Source organism: Jatropha curcas, chromosome 7 (assembly GCF_041381405.1).
Source record: "Jatropha curcas cultivar XTBG-Jc1 chromosome 7, XTBG_Jcur_1.0, whole genome shotgun sequence".
Taxonomy (NCBI): domain Eukaryota; kingdom Viridiplantae; phylum Streptophyta; class Magnoliopsida; order Malpighiales; family Euphorbiaceae; genus Jatropha; species Jatropha curcas.
Window position 1 is genome coordinate 27,448,868 of NC_143157.1, and position 26,178 is coordinate 27,475,045.

At 35.2% G+C, this 26,178-nt stretch overlaps 8 protein-coding genes across 9 annotated transcripts; 3 read left to right on the forward strand and 5 right to left on the reverse strand.

Annotated features, from left to right (window-relative positions):
- Positions 1-384: 384 nt before the first annotated feature.
- LOC105632092 (P-loop containing nucleoside triphosphate hydrolases superfamily protein) lies at positions 385-3,996 on the forward strand. Its single transcript, XM_012214378.4, has 9 exons — positions 385-542; positions 671-874; positions 957-1,180; positions 1,268-1,329; positions 2,080-2,292; positions 2,419-2,542; positions 2,631-2,962; positions 3,050-3,194; positions 3,612-3,996. The coding sequence occupies exons 1-9, from the start codon at positions 533-535 to the stop codon at positions 3,864-3,866; spliced, it is 1,569 nt and encodes a 522-aa protein (XP_012069768.1). The 5' UTR covers positions 385-532; the 3' UTR covers positions 3,867-3,996.
- Positions 3,431-5,176, reverse strand: LOC105632093 (histone H1). Of its 2 annotated transcripts, XM_012214380.4 has the most exons (3): positions 4,684-5,176; positions 4,075-4,601; positions 3,431-3,804 (listed from the first exon to the last, which is right to left on the reverse strand). In XM_012214380.4, exons 1-2 carry the CDS (start codon positions 4,801-4,803, stop codon positions 4,116-4,118), a joined length of 606 nt encoding a protein of 201 aa, XP_012069770.1. In that variant the 5' UTR covers positions 4,804-5,176; the 3' UTR covers positions 3,431-3,804; positions 4,075-4,115. The 2 variants fall into 2 exon arrangements, with proteins under 2 accessions (XP_012069770.1, XP_012069769.1); XM_012214379.4 differs by lacking the exon at positions 3,431-3,804 and having other exon boundaries at positions 3,938-4,601; positions 4,684-5,174.
- A 1,494-nt stretch (positions 5,177-6,670) lies between these two features.
- LOC105632091 (Ribosomal protein S19 family protein) lies at positions 6,671-8,462 on the forward strand. The gene is made up of 4 exons (XM_012214377.4): positions 6,671-6,830; positions 6,922-7,067; positions 7,158-7,215; positions 8,019-8,462. Exons 1-4 carry the CDS (start codon positions 6,828-6,830, stop codon positions 8,265-8,267), a joined length of 456 nt encoding a protein of 151 aa, XP_012069767.1. The 5' UTR covers positions 6,671-6,827; the 3' UTR covers positions 8,268-8,462.
- Positions 8,463-9,327: 865 nt separating this feature from the next.
- On the reverse strand, positions 9,328-10,672 carry BHLH92 (basic helix-loop-helix (bHLH) DNA-binding superfamily protein). The gene is made up of 3 exons (XM_012214375.4): positions 10,317-10,672; positions 9,902-10,192; positions 9,328-9,652 (listed from the first exon to the last, which is right to left on the reverse strand). Exons 1-3 carry the CDS (start codon positions 10,644-10,646, stop codon positions 9,563-9,565), a joined length of 711 nt encoding a protein of 236 aa, XP_012069765.1. The 5' UTR covers positions 10,647-10,672; the 3' UTR covers positions 9,328-9,562.
- Positions 10,673-11,137: 465 nt separating this feature from the next.
- On the reverse strand, positions 11,138-17,113 carry CFM3A (CRM family member 3A). The gene is made up of 11 exons (XM_012214374.4): positions 16,028-17,113; positions 14,921-15,416; positions 14,712-14,842; positions 13,558-13,908; positions 13,285-13,441; positions 12,917-13,209; positions 12,488-12,547; positions 12,321-12,401; positions 12,068-12,229; positions 11,838-11,978; positions 11,138-11,743 (listed from the first exon to the last, which is right to left on the reverse strand). Exons 1-11 carry the CDS (start codon positions 16,841-16,843, stop codon positions 11,612-11,614), a joined length of 2,820 nt encoding a protein of 939 aa, XP_012069764.1. The 5' UTR covers positions 16,844-17,113; the 3' UTR covers positions 11,138-11,611.
- A 218-nt stretch (positions 17,114-17,331) lies between these two features.
- MPI7 (CAMV movement protein interacting protein 7) lies at positions 17,332-18,312 on the forward strand. The gene has a single exon (XM_012214373.4). The coding sequence runs from the start codon at positions 17,473-17,475 to the stop codon at positions 18,013-18,015; it is 543 nt and encodes a 180-aa protein (XP_012069763.1). The 5' UTR covers positions 17,332-17,472; the 3' UTR covers positions 18,016-18,312.
- Positions 18,313-19,063: 751 nt separating this feature from the next.
- On the reverse strand, positions 19,064-22,170 carry LOC105632085 (E3 ubiquitin protein ligase DRIP2; the record flags this gene model as incomplete). The annotated part of the gene is given in 7 exon segments (XM_012214371.4): positions 19,064-19,697; positions 19,781-19,853; positions 20,106-20,156; positions 20,245-20,693; positions 20,784-21,099; positions 21,507-21,606; positions 21,874-22,170. Coding segments are annotated over 7 exon segments (1,275 nt in total). The 3' UTR covers positions 19,064-19,526.
- A 1,504-nt stretch (positions 22,171-23,674) lies between these two features.
- Positions 23,675-26,088, reverse strand: LOC105632086 (magnesium transporter MRS2-I). The gene is given in 8 exon segments (XM_089723947.1): positions 23,675-23,983; positions 24,077-24,219; positions 24,309-24,428; positions 24,577-24,641; positions 24,644-24,731; positions 24,832-24,876; positions 24,966-25,190; positions 25,770-26,088. Coding segments are annotated over 7 exon segments (711 nt in total). The 5' UTR covers positions 25,851-26,088; the 3' UTR covers positions 23,675-23,983; positions 24,077-24,132.
- Positions 26,089-26,178: the final 90 nt, after the last annotated feature.

Here is a 26,178-nt window from a genome sequence, read left to right on the forward strand (position 1 = left end):
AAATTTAATGATCACATTCTCACAAGTATGACACGTGTCAAATGATGGTGATCGAAAAGTTTTAAGTCCCAATCTTCTTAATTAAAATTATTTTTATTAATTTAGTGATCACATCCTCGCGAGATTTGTATGGATATACCCTACGTCCTCACAAGATTGGTGTTGAAAAAAGAACTAAATTCATAAATGTTAAATATCACTGCATTATTGGTCTTTGGTCGTATTTCTTAATTCAATAAATCAAACTTCATTTCATAATATATAAAATAAATAACTTTTCATCAATGGAAGCTTCATAATAATACTAAACTAGCAAAGCAGAATTATTTTATTTCCGTTCGTTTATATCGTGCATCTTCTGACATTAAACAAAGACTATACAGCGACTCTTTCTGTTCATTAGTGCTGATGCTTTTAATGACCCATTCACACTCATAAATAAATCGCTACTCTTACAAAAAAACCAGTCCACTCATCAGCTAAAGTAAACCTGCTGCATTTCAATTCCATCTCTAGAAGAAAGTCCAACAACATGAGGCAAGGTGCGCCTCTCTCTCTCTCTCTCTCTCTCTCGCTCTCTCTCTTTCCTTCAAATGGTTATTAATAATATAATAATAAGCAAGATGATTTATTGTTATTATTATTATTATTTTCTAACTTTCTTCTTCAGATGATGGTCATGGTGGAAAGGCCATGGTCGCTCGGATAGTCGCTGCTTCCTTGTTCAGTCTCGTCACCGCTGCCGCTGCTACTCACTATCACCGGAATAAGTCAAAAGCTAAAAGAGACGCAGGAAGAAGCTTGCTAATTCCACGGCTTGACAGAAGAGAATCCGGCCGTATCGGAAATCTAGAGAGATTCTCTCACTATGTTGGTAATTACATTTAAAAAAGATATTTCTACTCTGATTAATCCAGTTTTTGTTAATTTAATTGTTTGATTTGGTTGTGGTGTAGCTAGGCAACTTGGATTTGCAGATCCAAACGAGTGCCCACAGCTATGCAAGTTGGCTTATGATTATTTGAGGAAAAGTAAAGACTGCGAAGGTAATATCTATGAGTTTTTTGCTAATGAAGCTGAGGCTGAGTCTTTGTATGTGAAGCTTATAGAAGAATTTGATAGATGCATCCTTAGTTATTTTGCCTTTCACTGGACTCAACTTTCTCATATGATTACTCAGGTACAATTTTTTCATTTTTGAATTAATTAAAAAGATTACAGATTAATTAAAGTATTTACCATACTTGTTTTCTTGCTTGAATTGCAGGTGATTAATGATGAATCTGAGAATAAGCCAAAACTCAAAGATTTCGTAATGGCAGCTACACGGTAAGGATTATTTTTCATTATTGCAGAAGTTTTCTTTTCAGTGGCTGTGCATTACTTCCATTCACCATTTTCATATAAAGATATATTATTATAATAGCAACTTGAAAAATATTGTAAGAATTTTACATTCTTTTGTCCAGTTGGCTTTAAAAGAAAAATGTCTAGTTGAGGTCTAATTTCTGGAAATATTTGTTGAAATAGTTGAATATTTGGAAGGTCAACGATTTAACTGGCAGTATTATTGTAGATTTTTTTATTAATAATAATTGAATTAGTTATGGCTTCTATTTAATTTACTGGCATAACTATCCTTGCATATAAAAACTCTGTATATAAAATAAAATTTTGTTTTGGTAAAATGTGTAATGCCGGTTGAAATGTATTTTATTTTTTCCTGTCTTTTCTACCCATTTTTAAGCTCTTGTCAGGAAAAAAAAAAAAAAAATCAAGGTTTTACCAGTCTCAGAAATCGGAATGAATCTATTGTATTCTCAAAGAAAAAAAAAAATCTAGTTGTGGGAAAATATCAGAGAGAGTATGGACGTAATTCACTAATATCTCCCTTCACGTTCAATTGAAAATTCAACAGCTGTCTGAATTCTGAACTTCTGCTCTGATACTTCCGTGCCAGAGTATCATAAAACTACCATCAGTTTTTCTCTACTCTGGTATCTTGACGGACAAAGAAAATCCCCATCTTTTGATCAGTAAGTGATGATTCTTGAATTTATTTTTTGTACAATTGTTTAGGAAACAAAGATTTGAAAAGGTGACTAAGGACTTGAAGGTGACAAGAGTCCTCTCAACCCTGGTGGAGGAGATGAGAGCAATTGGCAAGGGTGGATCACAAACTTCCGATTTAATGGTTCCGATGGCCCTTAGCGAGAGGAGTCCAATGCTGCTTCTTATGGGCGGTGGTATGGGGGCTGGCAAGAGCACAGTCATCAAAGATATTCTCAAAGAGTAAACCTCTAATAAAATAACTCAAGCATCATAATTAATAAACATATTTTTCGTACTAGTATTTCACTTCAAAAATTTCAGTTGGTACAGTAATTCATTGATCAAGTATTTTCGAGTGTTTGACAGCTCATTCTGGTCAGGAGCGGCACCATTAATAGTGGAAGCAGATGCATTTAAAGAATCAGATGTTATTTACAGAGCCATAAGCGCTATGGGTCACCATGATGACCTTCTCCCAACTGCTGAACTGGTAAATGGTCTTATCTCCTGATGAATGATACAATTTGTTAATTTGAAATGCTGAGGTTTTAAATTTGCATTAAATTCATATGTGTTAGGTGCACCAATCGTCCACTGATGCTGCGTCATCACTTCTAGTAACCGCGCTAAATGAGGGTCGGGATGTGATCATGGATGGTACCCTCTCATGGGCGCCTTTTGTTGAACAGACGATTGCAATGGCGCGTAATGTGCATAAATACAAGTATCGAATGGGAGTAGGATATAAGGTGGCTGCGGATGGAACTGTTACTGAAAATTACTGGGAGAGAGAGGAAGGTGAAAATCAACAACAGAATGAAAATGGAGAAGTAAAACAAAGGAAACCATATAGAATAGAGATGGTTGGAGTCGTTTGTGATGCTTATCTTGCAGTTGTGAGAGGCATCAGGTATATAATTCAGAACTTTCACGATCTATGAATTTACTCTATTGATACTTTAATTGAAGTTTGGTTAATTTTTTGGAATTCGAACAGGAGAGCTATAATGACTAGAAGAGCTGTAAGGGTTAGTTCACAGTTGAAGTCACACAAGAGATTTGCTGGTTTATTTAGGAGATACTGTGAACTTGTTGATCATGCCAGGCTATATTGCACCAATGCAGTAGGAGGACCACCTAGGGTAAGATTTTGCTTACATGTTTGTTTCATGCATAACGTGTATGAACCTCTTCTGTTTTCTTGTTTCTTTTTTCTCCAATTAAAATCTTGGCAAATAATATTGAAGAGACAAGACAGGCTCTAGCATTTTTGGAACCAGCTTTATTGGGATTTTTTTATTGGCTGTTAAAAATATTAGGTTGAATCATGTGAATAAGAGAGCTGGATTTTTTTTCAACATTGGATTCACTGTAGATGTAGATAGCAAAAAATGACATTTATGGGCTTGGGATCGTCTCATCTCGTGTACAGAGATTGATTGTCATTCTGAACTTGAACAAGCACTTAAATTACAAGGCCAACCTAGGCCTATTCAAGTTTTTGTACACTGCTAAACATTATCCAATAGGCACTTACTTTGGTTAGGTGTGAAATGCAGTTGATAGCATGGAAAGATATAGAGAGCAGGCTGCTGATTGATACAGAAGAAATCAAATGCTTAACAGACGTGAGCAGTTTAAACTCTGATGCAGAATCTATATATGAGCTTTATGCCGATCCAAGTGCAATATGCAAGTCCGGCTCAGTTTGGAACGACATCGTCTTGTCACCTTCAAGATCTGCTCTTCAATCTGAGCTCAAAAGGGCAATTCAAATGATTGAAAATCCACCACCAAAGGACAACTCGGCTTGAAAAGGATGTATTTCAACTCATGCATGACCAAATTTTAACTTCATGAATGTTAATTTTCAGAATGACGAGACTGATAGAAAGATATTTCATGTTTTCATTCAACCAGAATGCAATGCATTGATTTTTGGTATTGAATGAACATCAAAAAGCAATTTATCCTGAACTGCCTAAACAAACTCTTTTTAACCCTTAAATTTACAAAACATACCTAGATAAATACTCAACAAACACTGACAAATCTGAACCTGTCTACTTCGTCCTCTTAGTTGTTGCTTTCTTGACCGGTGACTTTATACTTTTTGGCTTCTTCGCTACCTTCATCGGCATCTTCTTCTTGGCCGTAACAGCTGTCTTCTTCTTCCCTGGTGCTTTCACAGCAGAAGATTTTGCCTCTTTCTTAGCCGACGACTTCACGCCTGTTAATTTCACCACTTTCTTTGACTCTGGTCCAGTCACATCCTTGCCTTTCGGCTTAACATGAGCCTCAGTCTTGGCCTTTAGCTTGGCTGCTGGTGCTTTGGCGTCAGAGACAGAAGCAGTTTTGGGAGGGAGCTTAAAGGAGTTCTTGACCTTGACAAGCTTGCCATTGGCCACAAGCTTCTTCAATTGAACAAGCAATAACTTCTTGAAATTGGCAGGTAGGTTGGGCTTTTGCTTCTCTTCAATGAATTTGGCGATCGCGATCTGGCTTGATCCGGTCCTCTCCTTCAACGCCATTATCGCCTCGTTTATCATCTATACACGAATTTAAAATTTAAAAAATGGAATCACGCACAAACGCATAGAAATGTATTTAGCTACTATTAGACTGCATTACCTCGCTGTAAGGAGGGTAGGCCCTGGATTTCTTGGGAGCAGGGGCAGCTTTCTTCGATTTTGGCTCCTTTGAAGCTTTGGCTTTAGCCTTGACCGGAGCTTCGACGGCGGCAGGTGGCATGGTTACAGACAATTAGAGAATGAGGATGTGCAAAATTTTAGGGTTTTTTAAAATTTTGAAAATTTTGAAAGCGGAGAGGGGGAGAGAGGGAAAATGGTGAGTTTCGAGTTTTTGGAAGCCCAAAAAAAAAAAAAAAACGAAGGGGTTATAAAGAGTCCGGCAATGGCGAAGGAGAGCTATGATTGGTGGAAGGAGGTTTATTCCGGATCGCGATCGGTGAGAGAAGGATGTATCGCCGTGAGCCATCGGATTGGAAATTATCTACGGTGAATAATGAAAATGAGCTGCTTGAAGTGAAGGGATTGGGTGACATGGAAAGGTCTGCGACGACGCGGATTGTGAAATTGTAAGTAATTTGCTGGAATATGTGCGTGACATGGAGTGAGCAATGACTTCGAGCAATCACTGGAGATACGAAATTCTGATTTTACAAAAATATGCAGTAAGTACTTATTATTCTATCATGAAATTTTAAAGTAACATTTTCAGAAACTTAGTTAATTTTAACTTTTAAATATAATTCATTAATAATAATATCAATAATTAAAAATAAATATATAGACTTTACATAAAACTTTATTAGTTAATAAAATTCTCTGATCTATTGACGAAATAAAATAATTCATATCTTTTTGGATAATGAAGTCAAAACTAAAAAAATATAATATTAGATATTTTTGCTTGGGGATATGGATAAAAGATATAAATCTTCATAGCAGCAACTAGTTTGTTAATTAATTTGAATGTCAAAATAATAACTCACCTGGATCTTCTTTAACTGGATTGCTTTTTCAATAATTTGCAACATATAACGAATACACATGGTTTCTGCCACTATGCATCAATAACATCAATTGAGGAATAAGTTGCACTACCTGACTCTACAAATAGAAGATCCACACCTGCAAATCAACATCTAAAGTCTTCGACCAAATAACATCGAATATCATACTTTTATTTAATAATAAACCTTCACAAGAAATGACTACCCTCACAAAGAATGGACAAAAAAAAAAATCTAAATTTAGAGACAATAAACATAACAAAATATAAAAGACAGATATATTATAGGAAAAATAAATTTAAATTTATTAAAATAAAAAATATTAAAAGCAAAAGAACGTAAAATGAAAGAGATAGTAGGAGGTGGAGGGCTACACTAACAAATATAGGCAATTCTAAAATAAAGCTAGGGTTAAAAAACTAGAAAAAAATTGATGTACGAGTTCAAATCCTTAAAACTCAGTTAATTTGAATAGAAACTTAAAACTAGCTGGAGAAATCTAATGATATAATGTTCATATATTAAAATGAACAGTAACTTTACTTAAAAATATAGTTCAATTGGCAACGCAAGCTGAGTATATGGAAATAGCTCTTAGATTCTATCTTTACTAAACACGCATGTAAAGAGAGGTAACTATGACCAAATTTGAATTGGATTTAGTTGGTTTAGGGTTCGGATGATTTTTAAAAAGAAAAAAGAAATGCAACTTTTGTATTAAATTATGGCATCCATTATGATCAACTAAAAAGAGATTAAAAACGGTTCTAAAAAAAAAAAAGAGATTAAAAATAATATAAATAAAATTTTAAATTTTTAAATTTTTTTCAGTTAATATATTATTTTATTTTCTCTAATAGTCTAATTTTTGAAAATGTTATTTATTTTTCATCATAAAAATAAAAGTTATGATAATTTATTATGTATCATTATGTAATTGTATCTCCGTAAGTATCGGAAAACAGACGAAGCCCAACTCTTAATCAGGTTGGCCTAGTCCCTAAAAATACATCAAGAAAGGCCCAAGAGGTCCAGAGGACCAGACGTAATTAGCAAACTCTGAAGACCCTTTTATGCAAAAAAACCTCATTTTAGGGTTACGCACTGATTTGTAAAGGATATATAAGCGCAACTCTGCTCCTCTCACAAGTTCCCCTACTCAAAAACCCTAGCGGCCTAATCCTGTTCGAGCTTATTTCTCCGGTTAGGGTTTTCTGATTCCAATCAACTACCAGCAACCATGGTACTCTCTCTCTCTCTCTCTCTCTCTCTCTCTCGATCGATGTATCTATAACGTGCGTATAACAAATTGCCTGTGGTAAATGTGTGTATAGGCGGATGTGGAGACAGAGGTGGCTGCAGGACAGCCAAAGAAGAGAACGTTCAAGAAGTTCAGCTTTAGGGGAGTGGATTTGGATGCTCTCCTTGACATGACCACTGATGAGCTTGTCAAACTCTTTCCTGCCCGTGCTCGCAGAAGGTAAATAATTTTGTAATATACTTATTTTCTTGTATGTACATTTGGTTATTTTTTTCCCGTTATCAATGTATTTGAAAATGTTTATTATAGGTTTCAGAGAGGTCTGAAGAGGAAGCCAATGGCTCTTATCAAGAAGCTGCGCAAGGCGGTAAGAATTCGTAACTAATCATTCTGTCTTAATGGTTTAAGTGATAACTTGTGATTTTGCTTGAATCTAGGGATTTGATTTCTAATTTTTACTATGTTGCTTGTGTGTTTTAATTGAACGTGAGTGCTTAGTTTGAGGAGATAAATTACTTTGACATTTATCTGGATTGATCAATTGAATAACTGGTTGATCTTTCCTTATTTTCTGATATCTTTTCAATTATTGCTCAAATGAATGCGTTGATAAGAAATAGTCATAGGATTGTATAAAGTTGCTGCTCTACAAATTGTCAATCCCTGGGTTGGAATTTTGTGAATCAAGTGGTAGTCATAGGATTATTGATTTAATTTTCTCTTGATCCGTTGGTTGTTACTTGAAAATCTGGAAGTAAATTGATTACCGTTAGCATTTGTAATATTTATCTTTTTGGGTTATCCGTCCTTATCTTCCGATCTTGATTGAATTAGTACCTGCCACTTACAATTTTTTAGTCTATGCTTTTTGTTTTCACCCCAAAGTCATTGTCTACTGTGTGGGAATTTGCTGGTATATTTAACGCTTTATATAGGATCAGTGGTAGGAAAATGGTCCTTGATTCAGAAATTTGGACTAATCTATGGATTTTTGAAGTTGCCTTCTTTTTGTTGCGGGCTGGTGTTGTATTACCAAGATGCTTCTCAAACTCATTAATTTATTATAGGGTTAATTGCTCAACCAATGATGTCATCTGTCGATTGCGTTTCGTTTTTTTTAGTGTGTATCATCACTTAAACATTTTTTTCTCCTTTTTTGTCTTGTTGTAGAAAAGGGAAGCACCACCTGGTGAGAAACCAGAACCAGTTCGAACCCACCTCCGCAATATGATTATTGTTCCCGAAATGATTGGAAGCATTATTGGTGTGTACAATGGGAAGACCTTTAACCAAGTTGAAATCAAGCCTGAGATGATCGGGCATTATCTTGCTGAGTTCTCAATCTCATACAAGCCTGTGAAACATGGTAGACCTGGTATTGGTGCCACCCACTCGTCTAGGTTCATTCCTCTTAAGTGAAATGTTTTGCTGCAGCTTGGATACTCTAGTTATTTCCTATTACATGAGGACGGCTATGTTGATCAATATTTTGTCTATTTAAATTGTTGCTTTATATGTCTAGGTCTTTAAACAATTGTTCTAGGGATTTTGCTTTGGTTTTGAATTATTCTGGATATTTTATGATAATATAAAGTATGCTCTTGGATTTTTCAATTTTGGATGCTTCATTTTGCATTTCTTCATTAGTACCCGAAGTTTTTATTTTTATGTTTTGGTTATTTTGGAAGATCAGTTTGGTTTACCGGTGAAAGTATTTATGATCCCTTTTTTATCTAAAGATGAATGATTTTTAATGACTTTTTTTCGTCTATCAAATGAAAAGAAAGCCTAACCAGCTTTTTAAAATATTAACGAATCTAGGATGCTGTGTAATTTGAATAGTTTGATACCTCTTATTAAGAATTCTGTCAATCTGTTCTCACTCTAAATACAGAAAGGGAAAAAGATAAATTAAGATACAATAAAAACCAAGCAACAAGACGCGTTTGTGCCCCTTGACTACGAATTCCGAAAAATTGATTTTTTTTAATTTCTTATTTATTTATTTATTTTTATACTAAAAGTTATTCGCGAAATTTTTAAAATATATATTTTGCTAATTTGGAGCCGATAAAATTGATTAATCAATCCATTAGCTTATTAATCGACCAATTCGTTAATCAGTAGGTTGGATTTTAGACAACAAAGATTACAAAGTAGAGGATTGACTATTGTCAACATAATCACCTAACTAGATCTGTGCTTGAAACATTGACACAAATACAATTTGTTCAATCTGAAAATTTTTCTATATACCTCCTATTATGAAAATTTACATATACAACCAACTTTGCAGATTTGAAGGTGGGCGATCCAAAAGACCATAATCTCACAAAAGTCATTAACTGTGTTTTCTATTCAACATTCCTTTGATTATGTTATAAATATTTGATTTTTAACATAGAGAAATCCAAAGTTGAACAAAATACTACCTTAGATAGACTTTGCCTTTCCACTTGAGCTAAAATAAATAATATAATAAGATAAAAATGAGTCCTTTATGATTGCTTAATCCTTAACTGTAACACTAGTAGTGTTATAATAGTTTAAGTCTCTAGTCAATTTAAAACATAGGGTTGTGTATTAAATCGCTAAACATTGGATTTTTTTTTTTCTTTTTTTTTTTTTGAGAAGACTTAAACATTGGATTATTAATAAAGAATCACTAAAGAAAATAGTAATTGGAGCAACCCCAATTTTTTGTTTGATTAGCTTCAGCAACCTTCTGGGAAATGAAAGTGGAATTTCCTTTCAGCATCCTCTAGTGTTCTCTGCACTTCTTTTCTTACGTCAGCATCTGAAATCTTCCAAATGTTAACGAATCTAATTAGCGTAACCCATAAATAAAACGTGGCAAATTAGCATGTCTTAAGTGACTGCGCACATGCTTATTATTTCTATTACTTTAACCAGCATGAAATTTTTTTTTAAATTAGTTTATTTTAAAAATAAAAAACTTTAACAGTACTGAAGTCATTTTATAACAGTAAAATTACGAATTTGAACCCAATGAAAATATGGTTAATTGGAATAGGAAAGAAGACGGGTATTACTTCAGTTTCGATATCCATTACAGCTACAAGTTCCTGATGAGAAAATGTTGATTGAATGGTTCTGATTTTTGATCCCAAGCTATTCAAGCACTTAAGCACCTCCATAATGTAATCCGCTCCAGATACTGGGTTAGCTACTTTGAACTTTATTTTAGTACTTCTCACATTTCCAATGCCTATGGCAGCCAATTTCACTTCAAGCTCATGGTTTCTCCTCTGCAACGCTTCCTTATAACCACTCAGCTCTTGAATTCTCTTTGCCGCCATCTGCATAATCGAATTCTTATGATTCTGCAATAGAAAAAAAATAAAACAAAAGAACTTTACATCGCTTCCTTCATCAATAACTAAGAAATATGGATTATATAACTTGCTTCGAAATGAGATTTGAGCTCATAACAGGGAAATATTTAACCTTGGTGCCAAGGGGCAACATGGAGTGAAGGGCCGAGTACTCTTTTTTTTCCTTTTCTCTTCTATATCTTTCGCACATTTTCCGGCGATGAAATCTCTCGCTCTCAGATTCTTGAGTTTCAATCCTTATTGGACAACTACTTTTCTTCATGAATTCTATCATTCTCTTGTTCAAGTTAGTAGAATTTGATCCATTATTGCTAGAATTATAATTTACCCAGATTTGGTTTATGGGTGTGCTTGTATATGGCAAGAAAGAACTTTGATTCAGTGTTTCAATCTCAGACCAAAAGACATCACCTAGAAAATCCTCTTCAGAAAATTGATCCATCTTTTTTTTGTTGTGGGAATTTCAAATTGTGGTTTCTACGGCTATAAATAACAGGATTTCTCCATTTGTTATGAAGTCAATGAGACACGTTTGGCATGTGGTCAAACTATATTCGTTTTGGTCGCTTCAAAGCTAATTGAAATGGGGCCTACTTTCTGGTCATTGGATTTGGAAATATGGAAGTGGAGGAGCTGTTGGTTTTCTAATTTTCTATAACATTATGCGGTCTACGACTACCAGGTCTCACTTTTTTTTTCACCTTTTTTTTTTTTGACAAAAGTTAAGAATATAAAAAAATGGCCCACTTTGCTGTTGTCGTTAGTTATGAAAAGGCGGCTACCTGTCAGCTTACACGCCAAAAAAAAAAAAAAAAAAAGAAAAATAAAGAGTTACTGCGCTAGTTTATATTTTATTGGAGTTGAAGTATTGCATTTTCATTATAATCATTCTATTGGAACGGTTAGGATTTTACATTCCTTCAATGAGTAAGCTTGGAAAAATATTCCATAACATGTATTATAGAATTTTGAACAGTGGCATACAAGATCATTTACTGCAGAAGCCAGAAAGGCTTGCTAAGAATGACATTGACATATACAATTTTCGTCTTTCTTTCTTATATCAGAAAAGCTGGTCAAGCTTTGAACTTGTTCCACATTAATTATACTTCACAGCCATATGAAAAAAATGGTAAATAGCCAACAAGAGCCAAATGCACCAATTTACTACAAAAGCCTGTGTGAATATAGGTATATATGCATGCTCTCGGAGATGTCTGTACCTTGCAACTAGGATCATAACAGATTTGAAGGTGGTTGGAGATCTTAATTGCTGTTAGGCAATGGCAACATTCTCGTTTAAATTGTTCTGCAGTTATACCTCGTGCCTTGTAATTAGGTCAATCAACATAAACCAGTATTTTTGTCCCTTCGCTCCGTGCTTGTGCACACCATGTTCCTTGGTGCTTATGCATGTTCTCTGTGAAACTCAACTTCTTCCTCGGACACTTCAATGGGAAAATTTGAAAGGGGATTCTGAACTTCAAAGTCATCTGTTTCACCTTCAAGAGACTCGAGAACTGCTTCATGTCTGTCATTCTATTGAAGTGGATAAATAAAAGGGTGTCAGGCCAGTGGATTTAACAGATACCAAAACGTCATAGACTACTGCTGATGCATTCCCATCACATACCTCAAATTGATTCTTAGATACTTGATTCTGGACATCGTACTGAAAACTTGTATGACTATTTTGAACAACATTTTCACTTTCACCGTCATCTTCTTCACCATCAGTTTTGCCCTTGAATGTCTCAGGAAACTGATCATAACTCTATGGAAATGGATAAATGAGAAATGGTGTTAGAACAGTGCATAAAACAAATAAAGACAGCAGATATGGAATATTAAGTATATAGAGACCTCAGTTTCTGTTTCAGATTCTTGATTCTGGACATAATAAGGAAAGCTTGTTTCCGGATGGACATTATGAACTATGTTGTCAGTTTCATCATCATCATCATCATCATAATTAGAATCATTATCAATGTTGTGTGCCTCAATATATGCTTCATCTCCTCCCTCCTATAAAAGAAAGATAAAAAAGAAAAAAGAGAGGTGCTTGAATCCCCATTTAGCATATAAAAAAATATAAAGAAGAAAATTATAAACAGACCTCAGTGTCATCATCATCTGTAGGATATGCAGCATCTAATCTGTCGTACATTTCCTCGTCTCCTTTACTCTCCATTTGTTCCTAAAAATGTCAACATGAAACAAACATATAACATCAGATTGAACATGGTGAACAGTAGAAATAGCTATATTGTAAGTGAAGCTTACAATTTCACTTCTTATTTTGTTCACTTTCTTCTCCAGAGCTGAAATATGATTCAGGAGAGCCTGTTTGACAATATAATAAGTCAGCCATTGGAATTGTTTTCTGTAAATATCTAGTTCAAGGTTTTTAAGATTATGTATTCATGATTGGTAAATATGTATAAGATGGAGTGCAATAGAGGCACAAAGTCCATACAGCAAACGAAAAGTCACTATTGGTCAGGGTCTCAAGGTATTGTCGAAAGGAAGCAACAAAACGTTAGCCCAAAGAACCAATGTTAAGTTAGAAGTCAACAAAAATGAGGACACGCACACGTTCTCAGAGTACTGTGACAGCTGGAGTGCAAATCATTGGTTTCACATGCACTTTGAAATTTAAAATTGAATGAATTTAAACTTATTTGACAAAAATATACAGATTTGCAACAATACCTCGCGCCTTTGCATCTCTATTGAACGAGCCAAAGCTTTCCTTTTCGTCAAGAGATTTCCTGGCCTCAATGTGGATGGTCGCTGGTAATCCTTTCCTCGATATACAATGATAGCATAACCTTTGGAGACTTTGTCTACCGAAACCAAGATACCCCCACTTTCAGCTTCAAGTGCTAATGCAATTTTTTTGACCTGTTCAAAATTTTTGGCTTTCAAAATGATCTTAACCAACTCACGATACTTCCAGTGCAAGTGCATGTTCTCCACTGTACCGTCAAAAACTCCACGTCTACCTGAAGCAAGACAATCCACTCTCGTAAAATATTCTCAAGCAAATCCAAGTTTATCACACAGGAAGCTCGATTTACCAAGAAGTAAGAAAGCTTTCATCCTCAAACCAAGCTTGCGGAACATAAATCTCTCCTCTTCAGTTATGCTTTCTGGATCAACCTGTCTTTCTGCTGGTTTTAAAGATTCTTCCACCTTAGATAAGGTTCGTTCAGCTCTGATTAGCCTTCGTTCAGCCTATTAAAAAAAGTACCGATGAGGTCACTAATAGTACAAACTCATATTTCACAGTTCAATATAGCACTTTAACAAGTAAAATATATTGCATCAGACCCGAGTTTGAAGGAACATACAAAAGCAAGCTTGCTCTCAAGCTTTCTGACAAGCTTGGCACGCCTGGCTATTTCAGCTTCTCTCATAATTTTTTCACTGTGTTTATTGTCCAAATTCTTTCCCCATCTTGCATTTGCATCCAGAGTTTCCTCAAGAGTGCCTGCAGTTCCTGATTGTTCCATTGTTTCAGCACTTTGTACAACCAAGGCTGCTGCTCTTAACCGTGCCTGCTCCTCTTCATCTTGTAAGGATTTTGCCAATCTCTCTCTTTCTACCAATGCTTCAGCGACATCTGGTGACAAAAAATCCTTTCCCCTATAGAATACTAAGAAGTCCTTGTTTCTAGAAAGCAGCGTACCCCCAGTCAATTTCTGCAGCCAAAAAAAGGATCAATTGTTATTCTTCTGGCATTGCCCAATGGCAAATCAAAATTAAAGCATCAGGCAGAAGCAAGTGATTTCATCAGTTGTGCAGTACTACTTGATGGATGCTTTATCTACCATTGCATGACAGTCTATACGGGATCTAAGATGACTGGTTGCATCATCTTGCTTCTCAGATTGCAGAACCAAATACATACAGTGATAAAAAAATCACTATGAGGAAATTAATGACCGTCTTTATTTCTCATACTCAAGAAAGCACCTGCAATAGACGGTTATGTGGAAGTGGAACATGAAGGGAGCCATGGTTTCTGATAGGAAACTTTCCACAAGTTGATGCTTGTTTTGGACTTTCTAGAAAGAAGGAGCAGATAACTTTTTCAAACAATTGCAGTTGTTGGGGTATTAAAGAAAGACCCACCATTAAAAAACTAAAGCAACGGTCGGCCAGTTTCCTAGTAGCTCATCCATTAATTTACAACTTTCCACAAGCATACTACTCAACAGATTGGAGAAAAGAACTTCAGTGAAAAGTCATTCTCAGCATAGATCCCTGAGATGAAGTATTTTTTTCACTAAGAACAAGAAGAAAGACATAAATGACTTGCAAGTGTATATGCATGAAGTACACAGTGCAAGAACACTTATTTCATTAGAAACGGAAGTCTTTCGACTATTTTTTTATATAAATAAACCATAAATCTGATATTGGAATGTGATCTAAAAATCTGATAACATCTATGTTTGGATATTATAGATTCAATCCAGGCTTTTGCTGGATGTTTTATTACCTTAATGTCTTCAGCCATTCTTTCACTAGTAGTCAGCTGTACACCATGTTTAAGAGCAATCTTTGCAATCGAACTCTTTTCCCATAATTTGATCATAGCTGCAGCCAAGCCTTGGAGCTGCCTGCTTCTACCTGGAAATCAAAATTGCACAAACAGTTTAAAAGAACTGTAAAATTAAATGAAGTATTACCGATTGGAAAGTGACAAACCTAATACAAAATGTGGAGGAATAACTCTTGCAAGCCTCTGTAAGTTCATTGCATCTTTTCGTCCAAGAGTACGTCTCACTCCATAAGGAAGTATCCTGAATGGAGGTTTGTAACCAGGAACGAAACCAGGAAGCCTATCAGCATCTACAGGTAATGGATCCATGCCACCCCAATCCGTGCACCTGGGACCCAAACCCTCCAACAGTTTGTTTACTTCGTCTTCATATTCTACCTGTTCTGGCCTTTCCGTTTCTTTCTCCTCCTTGTCTTTAGCAGTAGCATGCGAGTTTGATTGATGCACATCCAATTCATTATTAGAAGTTTTAGAAGGGAATCTAATTATTTTAGCAGTGGTGGCTGATAAGGAATCAGTCAACATCTCATTCCTCTTCAAACTCCGTTTGCTAAGTTTCACTGATGGAACCTCATAACTCACACCTCTATATAAAGATACAGAAGTTCCAGACCTCCAAATCACCAAACCACCAGTTTTTCTCTGAAAAGAAGTTGTACATATAACAAAATGAAATAGGTATAAAAGAGTTATAATAGTATTAAAATATCAATCAAAAGATGAAAATAAATATTCAATCAGATACTATTAGATAATCTTCCTACATATGATTTTCATATAATTAATGCTGCCTTCTTCCCCCTCTCTTGGACATGAAAGGCAGATTCATAACACATCCCTGCATGCCAAGCAGTGCAGTAGAGGCAATAATGTATACAAAAGAACACATATACCAAAGCCATTAAATCAGTAACTAAACCGATCATGATAATGGTTCTAAAGCTATCATACAATATTTCTTTTTGATGTGATGGAATGAAACCATACTAAATCATTATACAGTATTTCTTTTCAATATATAGTTTACCACTTTGCCTGCTGTTTTACCCATCTCCAAGAAAAGTGTTATTTGTCAAAATCATTGACATGTCATTAATATTGATTTAGCTATTCCTCTGCTTTCAATTGATATTCAATCACCAATCAAGAAAAACTAAGACAAATAAATTCACTAACAGCCAATACTCAGCACTATAGAAAGTAAATCACATTCAAAAATAAAAGTCAAAACCAAATTCAGAGGAAGCACAAACCTCCAATATCTCGTGCATCCTCCTCATATTAAGGGCAGGTGCTCCCTCAACTTTCACTCTCACAATCTCTGATGTCTTCCACTTCTCATGAATGGTATCCACCACTTCCTGAGTAACCCCTGCACCCTTAACCCTGACCCTGCTCTTTATTTGATAAGTCAAGTTCCTCAACCTCTTCAACTCTGACAACGGCAATGTCAACTCTGCCAAAGCCGTCCTACTCTTGCTCTGCGCCGTCCACTGCTTCCCATTATCATTCTGCTCCTTTTTAGGCTTCTCCCATGGAAACCTCACATCCTCATTACTTTTAAACACATCTTCTACTCCTAAAGGAGATTCCTTCGAGAACCCACCTCTTGAATTTGGCAAAATTCCTTCTTCCGCATAGAATATATCCTCTACGCTCCCTTTCTCTGCTCTCTCTGGTGTTTTCTGTTTCTTGCCATTAGCATCACCATCTATGTACCCATGTTCCTTCAATTTCTCTACAATTCTTTCCATTGTACTACCGCCACTATCATTATTGTTACTAATTCGATAATTTAGCACTGGCTGAGGGGGTTTTGGGCGGTTCTCTTTATTGGGTTTTTTCCATTTAGAGAACCAACTGCTAGTCGATAAACTTAAGTTAACGAGTTTCTGTTGAGAAACAGGTATGGATTTCCTAGGTGGGTTCTCGTTATTTGCATAAAAAGTCTGAGCTTTTAGAGGAATTGAGGAATTGCACCTGAGGAATCGGAGAGGAGTACCATAGAATGTGGAGAAGGAACTTTGAAAGGAATCGAAGTGTAATTGGCGAGTAGGTGCCAGAGCCATTAAAGCAACTCAAAGATATGGCGGATAGAATCTGTGAACTGTAAGGAATGCTTCTGGTAGTTGATTTCAATAAACAGTTCTAACTAAAGAATTTGGGAAATATTTTGCATTTGCAGAGGTTTTTCGAAGATTTAACAGTCATAAACTACAAACTGAAAATACCTTCTGTCCATCTCCGAATGTAACTCATGCCGGGGGGCAATAATATCTGATAACCGTTTGGTTGTGAGGAGAGTGAAATTCCGATTCAGTTGAGGAAATCCCTAAACCAGTTTAAGGAATTGCTATACTAAATTAGTGATGACAGTTTGTCGTTATCCTACTCTGTCACAGTTTTATTACGCGATAGTCGTCCTCCAAATCTCCAAATTAGTAAGTTTTTTCACTAACGCTTTTAGTCATGCCCAACAGTTTGGGCCGAATACCGATGAAAAGTCTTCTTAACGAATACAAGCCCAAAATCCGTTTATAAAGTCGAAGACTATGATTAATTAAATCTGAAAAATACCCGAGTCAACTTGACTCTCATTAACTCGCCCTTATTGACACGGTTCCTCCATAAAAATTTCTTGTTTGAAACGAAATGAAAATCCTCTGAATCCGAAAGTTTCGATCTTTATTTTGTAACAATGACAACTGCTCCCCAATTTCTTTCTGGTTTCAAGCAAACTGCCCAATCTCTAAACGCCGGCCTTCGCCCATGGTCCGTTTTCCTAGACCTCACCTCACTCAATCTTCCATCTTCTATCCCCGACGCTACTACTCGCATAACTCAAAATCTCACTCATTTTCGCTCTAATTACTCACTAATCATCTTGATTGTCCTCTTCTTGAGTCTCTTTTATCATCCCCTCTCCTTAATCGCTTTCTTAATCACGTTTATTGCTTGGGTATTTCTCTACTTCTCTCGCAATGAGCCGCTCATTATTTTCGGTTACCAGGTGAATGATTTGGTGGTTTTAGTTTTGCTTTTTGTGGCGACGATTTTGGTTTTGATCTGGAGTGGCGTTTGGCTTAATTTATTGGTTGCTGTTGTAATCGGCGTTGTTTTGGTGGTTTTGCACGCGGTTCTCAGGAGCACGGATGATCTTGTAGCGGATGACATTGAAACGTCACCGTATGTGAACTTGCTTTCTGATGATGACAGCCCAAGAGGGGGACTGGAGCTGTAGATGTACTTGATAATTTCTTTTTAGTTAGGCAGTTCTGTTTTATGAAGAAATGAAAAAAAAAAAAAAAAAAAAATTCTTGCTTTTGACAAAATTTATAATTGCTATGGATATTGATGTGAAGGTGATTCTTGCATTGAACTTCTTTCTTGATAAAGAATGTGAATTACTGGTGCCAAGTGTTATAGTTTAGTAAGATGTTTATAGCGTTCATCAAAGTTTAGCTTCTTTTGTTGCTAAATATTTTAATTGTCAAGATCTTACTATCAAGAATTTGTCTACCAATTGGGGTTTTGATTCTTTTGATTATCAATTCTAGAAGATGTTCACTTATAATGGGCAACCTGTTCGTTCTTTTGATTGAAATGCTGTACTTAGTGGAGTTCATACAGAAGGTATGAAATGCTGGAAATAATGATTTAATATTCCTGTCCAAAGAGTCAGAAGTGAGCTATGTGTTTGCATTAAGCACTATTTATTCCTTGTTTCAGAACTTCTTGTTTGGTGATAATGTGGTTAATATTCTTTTACACTTTGTTTATCTTGGTATGCAGTCAATTTAGGATGTCACTGTAGCTATGTCATATTTTTCTCTGGGAAAACACGTGATGATAAAGAGTCCTCAAGTAATCGTAATTGTGATATGATTTGTGCTTTACTAGATTTTGGACAAGTTATTGAGCCATAAAATGTTTTCTCCTATTCTTTTTTAGTTGCCATGGCTTGCAAATGTATTCTGCCTTGATATGCTGAGCAGAGAAATCCTTCTGGCAGCAGCTGCAGATAATGAGGCAGTAATTTTGTTCAAATCTAATACGTTTACCTCTCTATCTGTGTAAACTGTCTATGAGACACTAACTGTACAACAGAAAGTTGAAGTCTTGAAACGCCCAAGTGGAATTTGGGTCGTTAAACTTCAGTAGACCAACTTTATTAGTGCCTGCTAGAAAATTTGAAGATTGTGACTATTTCTAATTATTGTTATAATATAATGAGGAATCTTATAGAGTGAGATTGACTCATTTCATTTTCTTTTGGCAAATTAATTAAGGACGGTAAATATTTGCTTCCATTATTTAATTAAAAAATTAAACAAATGTTAGGAAACCATTGTCTGCCTTAACAATTTCAATAAATATGCATCAGCAAAAATATTTTCGGTATTCATCTTAGCCAGCTTGTTCGGCCAGCAAGAACCCCACAGGCTACAATTGTCCTGCCTTTACCAGAATCCCAAAATTTATCTGTGAAATGAAAGGAAGTATTCTTGTTGTTTCTATATTGTCTACAATATCTACCATTTCTAATATCTACCATTTCTATACGTTTACAAGGGAAAAGAAAAGAACAAAATATCCAAGACTGTCAAAGCAACGAATTTAACTTCCGTATACAAGATGAAAATTCAAAATTCTGGACCATTACATCTGGCCAAAAAGAACTACTGTCTCGGGTTATTCAGATTGAGATCACTGCAGTTTCTCACTGCAGTTTCGTTGATGGAGCAGAATATTTCATGGAGGTTGAACTTTTCGGCCATATGATAGCACCATTACAAAATCTTTGGCTGAGCTTCCAACAGTTGTCTGTATAATAGATGTAGGTGTCATCTGCAACCACCACTCCACCAAATTATGCAGCTGCAATGTTGAAATCACCGGCTGCCCGTGTAATGATATCTCTACCTGTAGGAAATTTCAATAGTAAATCTCTCTCCATTATTCGCGAGCTTTAGTTTAGTTGCATATATAACTTTAACTGAAACTACCTCAGCCTCACTAGCAAGTCCCAGCTTTTGCACCAGATACTTCTTAATATATGAAACGGGTAAACTCCCATCCCTGTGACAAATTTAAATAATTGCCTCTCAAGATGCTCTTGTTTTAAGTAAATGGTCAACAAAAGGTTAGGCTAGGCATATGCAATTCCCAGATGAAACCATTAAAATCAAGTTGTTTCAAACACATGATTGAAATTTTGTAGAAAACTGAAGGGAACTCTGCTTTTAATAGATGAATTATAACAGCAAAAAAGAAATGGAATTTCTATTAAACTAAAAGTAAAATCAATCAACGAAGCACAGAGGGACTCACTTAACCCTCAAGTAGCATGAAGATATCTGAGGCAAGGGTACATCTCCTTCCCTGTAATCATTAGTTGAAATGTCAGTAAATTTAAACATAACTTCACTCATTCATATCTCCAATAAAGGCAAATGAAAACCAATCTCACTGATCATCAGAAGCAACTAATGAGAACCAAATTGGATTAAATCTTCCATCAAATTTACTACTAGCACTAACAACAGCTAGCGCTGGAATGATCGAGCCCTCAGAGACAGCTGCTTGTATGCCTTGCAACTTTTTAGTTTTAACTGAATTTATTGATGTTGATGGATATGATGAATCGTTATTTTCATCACCATTGGCTTTTGAGTTGTAACCATTTTCCTTAACATCAACTTTAAGTGCTTGAACTTCCTTCTGTGCAGGACCAGGTAGCTGCATTTTAACAAAAGTTTCCAATGGATCACACTTATTCAGCTTGGATTTGTTTGCAGCTTCAACCAAGCAATTTAAGGGCTTGTAAAAATCAGCTTTGCCTTCACATGGTTCAGTACTCTCTTTTTTATCTTCGTTTTTCTTCTTCTTTTTGGATGGCTCGGAAGTAGAATTATGCACCTTCACAATGTGGTTACACATCAATTATCAAAGCAAAAGCACAAAATTTTTAAGGGACTGATTATATCGGGAAAAATTGGCATCCATTACCTGCCTTTTAGTTTGTGCAATTTTCCATAGTGTCTCTCGTGAACTTAAACTCATATCATGGGAGTCGTCTACTTTCTTGACAGGTTTATGATCGAAGAGATAAGATTCACGCAATCCTGGATTCTTCCTCGCAATAGATTTTAATCTTTTTCCAGGAAGAAAAGATTTTTCTGATACTTTTGGTGTGCTAACTACCAATGAAGAGAGAGATCTCTCCTTTATTCTGCCTTGTAATGGAACTACTGCAGGTGCCTTAGCCTTTTCTCTTTTGGATGGAAAGAGTTTAGCCTTTAAATCTTCCAAACAGTGATCTACCCTGTAGAGTAACATAGCAAAGCAAGTTAAGATAAGGTGTATACTCTATAGGCATCAACTAAATTCATGCCTAGTTTCTCAACGTTCTTTGTTTGCCAATCAGGACTAATTAATGCGCTAGGACAAACTCGAAAATTAATTTCTAATTGCGATATTAAGTAGCATATCAACAGATGGAACACACAACATCTGCTAGTTTCTATACCAAAAAAAAAAAAAAAAAAAAAAAAAACTTGCATATAACAAAAATTACATAAGCTTGCAATTCATACACAATCACAACACTTCAATTGATTGGCAAGATTTGGCTCTAAACTATGCAAAACCAGAGAATTAGTCTATTTAATATATAGATTAATTGCAATTGGAGAATGAATTAACTAAAGAGAATAGAAAATAATCAAATACCTGAGCTTCTCCAATGGAGCACACCCTAAGTTGATATTACACACTGGACAGGTATCCAACTCTTCCTCAGCTATCTTCTCATATATACATTTTCTGCAAACTATTTTCAAATTGAATAGGAAGATTAGATTTTCTTTTCTTCTTTGACACAATAATAATATGATATGCAGCTAAAACTAATCTGAAAAAATAGCAACTTTGATTACAGAATTTAAACCAATAGCTATAAAGTGCAAATAAAGATTATGTAAAATAACAATCAACCAGATCAAGAAATAAAGTAAAAACACAAATTAAATCACATAACAAAATAATAAGTTGAATATCACATATAAAACATTTTTATATAAAGAGAGTTCCGTCTTACAAGTATGGAGACATTCAGAGATAGTAGTGGCGTCTCTGAACAGCTTATTGCAGAGAGTACATGTGATGCATGAAACAAGCTTCTCTCTTTGGACCTTCACCTCCTGGCTCAACATATCTTCACAAATCTTTCTTTTTATTCATTTACGTATCCCACATGCTGCATGTAAACCAATACGCAACAGTACACCAGATCTATTTTGCCGTTAGCCACAAACAGAAGTGCCCAATTTTCTGTTTGGCATGCGAGAAAAAGGAGAAGGAAATTTAAAGAAAGAAAAAGGGAAAAAAAAAAAAAAAAAACAAAACAAAACAGTATTCGCGAGGGTCTTGTTCGATTCAGACAATGGTAATGCCTCTTGATATGATCTAACTTTCGAGGCTTCAGATATTCCTATTTCAAAACAATCACACAACAATGAAGCCAAAACAAAAATTATATATAAATAGATATAGCGGTGTTTTGTGTTTGTGTTTTGCGACAAAGAACGACTACACAATTTCGTTTGGAGAACGAGGAATAATGTGTGCAGGATGGGTTAACGTCTCTGACTTTAACGTTTCTTGTTTTTTTTGTTTACTTGGCGTTGGCTTTCGGTTGCAGGTGTCGTTGCGGCGTACCCCGGTTACTGTAACAGGCTATGTTAGCGTCGCCCACGGTTGCCATAAGGCCCGTAATTTAACAGGCTATGTTAGCGTCACCCACGTAGATGACACGTTAATATTGTGATGAAATCCTGGAAATTGAAAAGTCAAATAGACTGTTACGTAGTTGCCAAATGGATTACGGTCCCACACTGAGAATGATTGACAATCGTTAGATCAAATAGTATCGGCGCCGATGTGTTCCTCGGGGAAATATGATCCGCGTCTCGATACAGTAATTGAAAACAAATATAAATGGATTAAGAAAATTATAGTATTATTTTTAAAATAATTTTTTCCTCCTTTTTCTTTTGTGACTATTAGGGTAGGAAATTTGCACTCAGATCTATTGCCGGATCCGGATGTTTTGGTACGCTTTTCTCTCATTTTTCAAACAATGCATTAAAGACACAAATGTATAATGCAATGGCAACTTTTATAAAATTAATTAATATATTATTTCTATTAAATTTGATAATTTATTATTTTGTAAATAAATAAAGAAAATAATTGAGTCACCTTAAATTTTTTTTTTAAAAAAATCTACTCACAATTAATTTATTTAAATTAAATAGAAAAATAAAACATTTTTCTAATCAGTGATAATTTTTTTATAATAAAAATGACTAACTTCGAGATGTCTCATTTTTTATATTTCTTATAAAACGTGAAAAAACTATCAGGACATCACATTCTACTTTAAAGTAGAACTCATTCTCCGAGTATTTATTTTGAACTTCTAAACATGCATCCAAAACGAGGATGCTAGAACTCGGAAAGTTAGATATGCACCAACGACAAAGATGGGCCAACGCAAATATAGCATACACTGACAGGTTTCGTATAGACAGGAACTTCTCCTGCAGGCCAAAAGATTGCATCTTTGAAAACGGAAATAGAACCAACAAGAGAAACACAAAAACAAATAATTGGTGGATAAAAGAAGCAAATGTGTCGTGCATTGCGATACTGACACTTAACGAAGTCCACATCTGAGTTCACAATATAAGTAGAAATGTACATAAGCTGTTTTGCTTCCATTTTGTAGTACAAGTTCACTAATCCACGGAATTTCTGTAATTAGTTATCAATCAATACTCTGTAATTAGTTATCAACCCCAATAGCATTTTATCTTAAAAAAATGACTGATAAAAAATAATCTCAATCAATAAATTACTTGTATATATTATTTTTCAGTTGACAACCATGTTTGCTTTGAAATGTATAGTAATGGCTATAATGTACAAATATAACACCAATGTTCATGCCAAATACTGATGTCCATCAGTAGAAATGGAAAAATTATGGATCAATATCAAGGAAAACTGCCAAGTAAATGTATCTCATTCTGTATTGTTTTACAATTACCACTTGTCTTCACCTGAACCAATCAATTACTCAAGCTTTTGATGACTTGGACAAACTTCTTTCAGACCAAGTCATTTGAATAGATCCAGCCTCTGCCCTGAAATTTGGGAGAGACGTGATTCTCAACGTATCAAAAGACAGTCTCAAAATATTAAATGTGTGAAAAATGTAAACGTAAGGGCCATAATACCTTCGGATGAAGAATCCAATGTTATTTCCCTAAGGGGAACAAATAGGCTTTTCAATTCAAGATCCAACCAGACCTTTGTAGCGAGCATAAGACATAATTAATATGAATAAAACTGCAGAAATTGCTCCTGCTACAATAACCACCTAGAAATATCAAAAACAACATGATTCAGCATACATGGAATCCGTCTGAAATTGATATCTGTATTCACTAATGTGAAGTCATTGCATACCCATTTAAACATGTATCCATAGCCATGATTCCACGTATACGGGATATTCATACCATAGATTGCAGCGACCAAAGAATAGAAGGATAAACAGACAGTTCCAGAACTTAGAAACAGTTCTAACTGCAGAAAAAGGTAAGAGAGGAAAACAAATGTACAAGAAATCAATTCACATGTTTTCCAGGAGGGAGAGAGAGAGAGAGAGAGAGAGAGAGAGAGCAACTGTTATCTAGTTATGAAAACAGTATTCAGAAAAGGATTAATTAAGCACCTGAATCAGCTGGTTTCGATGATTGTCAAGCTGCAGAAGGATCATAAATCTCATATGAAAAAGGAAATAAAAACAGAAAGTTTTAACTATTCAACTTGAACATCACCTACCTGAATATTAATGTAATCCTCTGTATCATCAATATATTCACGTAACTGCATTTTTCAAATCAAGAAATGTATAAAAAAAAATTGCATAATATATATTCCTTTCCCTATTAAAGGTGCTGTATACATAAAAGGGAAAAAGGCATACCGAGGTTAATTTGTTTAATGTGCTATCAATTTGCATAAAATAGGCCTGCAATAATAGTTTACCACCTCTTTTAGGTATTGGTTTCTTCCCACTTATAATAAGCAAGATAATGAGAAGTAAAACACAGGTACAACCTCTAGTAACATTTCAAGCTCCTCAACATCATTATCATCTTCACGTACTGTTGCCACACTCGCTCTACTTGCCCTAGAAATTTTTGAACCTATGGTGGGAGAGGCAGAAAACCAATTGGCAGCACCTGATCCACTAACTGGCGATGCACCAGCCAACTTTCTTGACAAATAAAGATCAGCCATATCATCATCGTCATCTAGCAATTGCTCCAGTTCATCTCTCACCTACAATAGAGGAGCATATATTACTTCCTACCTAATTTGCAGAAGTTTTAGGGTGATTGCTATAAGCATCTTTCATTATCACTAATGAATAAGTCTGTTCTAAATCCCATGAAAAATAATCTCCTGCTGCAACAAGATCAATTTTTATCATTTATAAACATTTTCCTATTTCAATACCTCCCCAGCTGACTTTTGATTAATATTGTCCCAAAACGTGTTACATCTATTACAGACATGCGCTTCGTACTTGTGAACAAACAAATTGAATAAACATCCATAGAAATTGCCACTTTGCAATAGATTGCAGATAAAAGAAAAAACACAAACAAAAAAAATCCAAGAAAGTATTGGGTTTTGTAAATATCAAGATCTTTTGAGACGGGAATTCTTTGTGTAGGATAATTCACTAAAAGAGGCAAGAATCCTTCATCTGAAACTGTATGAAACAAGCAGAAGCGTTTGTCACAAGGGAGAACAGAATCCAATATCAATTCCTAAGCGGTAACGATGTATGATTAAAGGACAAATAGAGGTATCCATGTTGCAATCTTTTGCAAACACAAGCTGCTATATGCATACCTTTTGCACACGAGCAGTCAACCTCGTCATTGCACTCTTCAATTTGCGAACTCTATCCAAGTTACGGCTACTAATCTGCATATTTTTTTTAAATGAGCTATTCAATGGGTTAAATATTATTGGGAGACAGAAAATGTTTTACAAAAGAGGAAGCACCTGAAAGAAAAACTTATTAATCTCGAAAGGTTGAATGCAAAATGAAAGTGAAATATAGCAAAAACAGAACACACAAATGATAAGCTCAATCATAAAAGGCTTTAAGAAAAATTGTCTCAAACTGTCAACAATTCTCTCTTCCAGTTTTCTGGAAACAAAAGTGCAAAAAGGTAAGACAACCTCCATAATTTTAAGATCAGGTATCAGATGCCGCCACTCCCCGGGAACACCAAAAATTTAAAAAAAAAAAAAA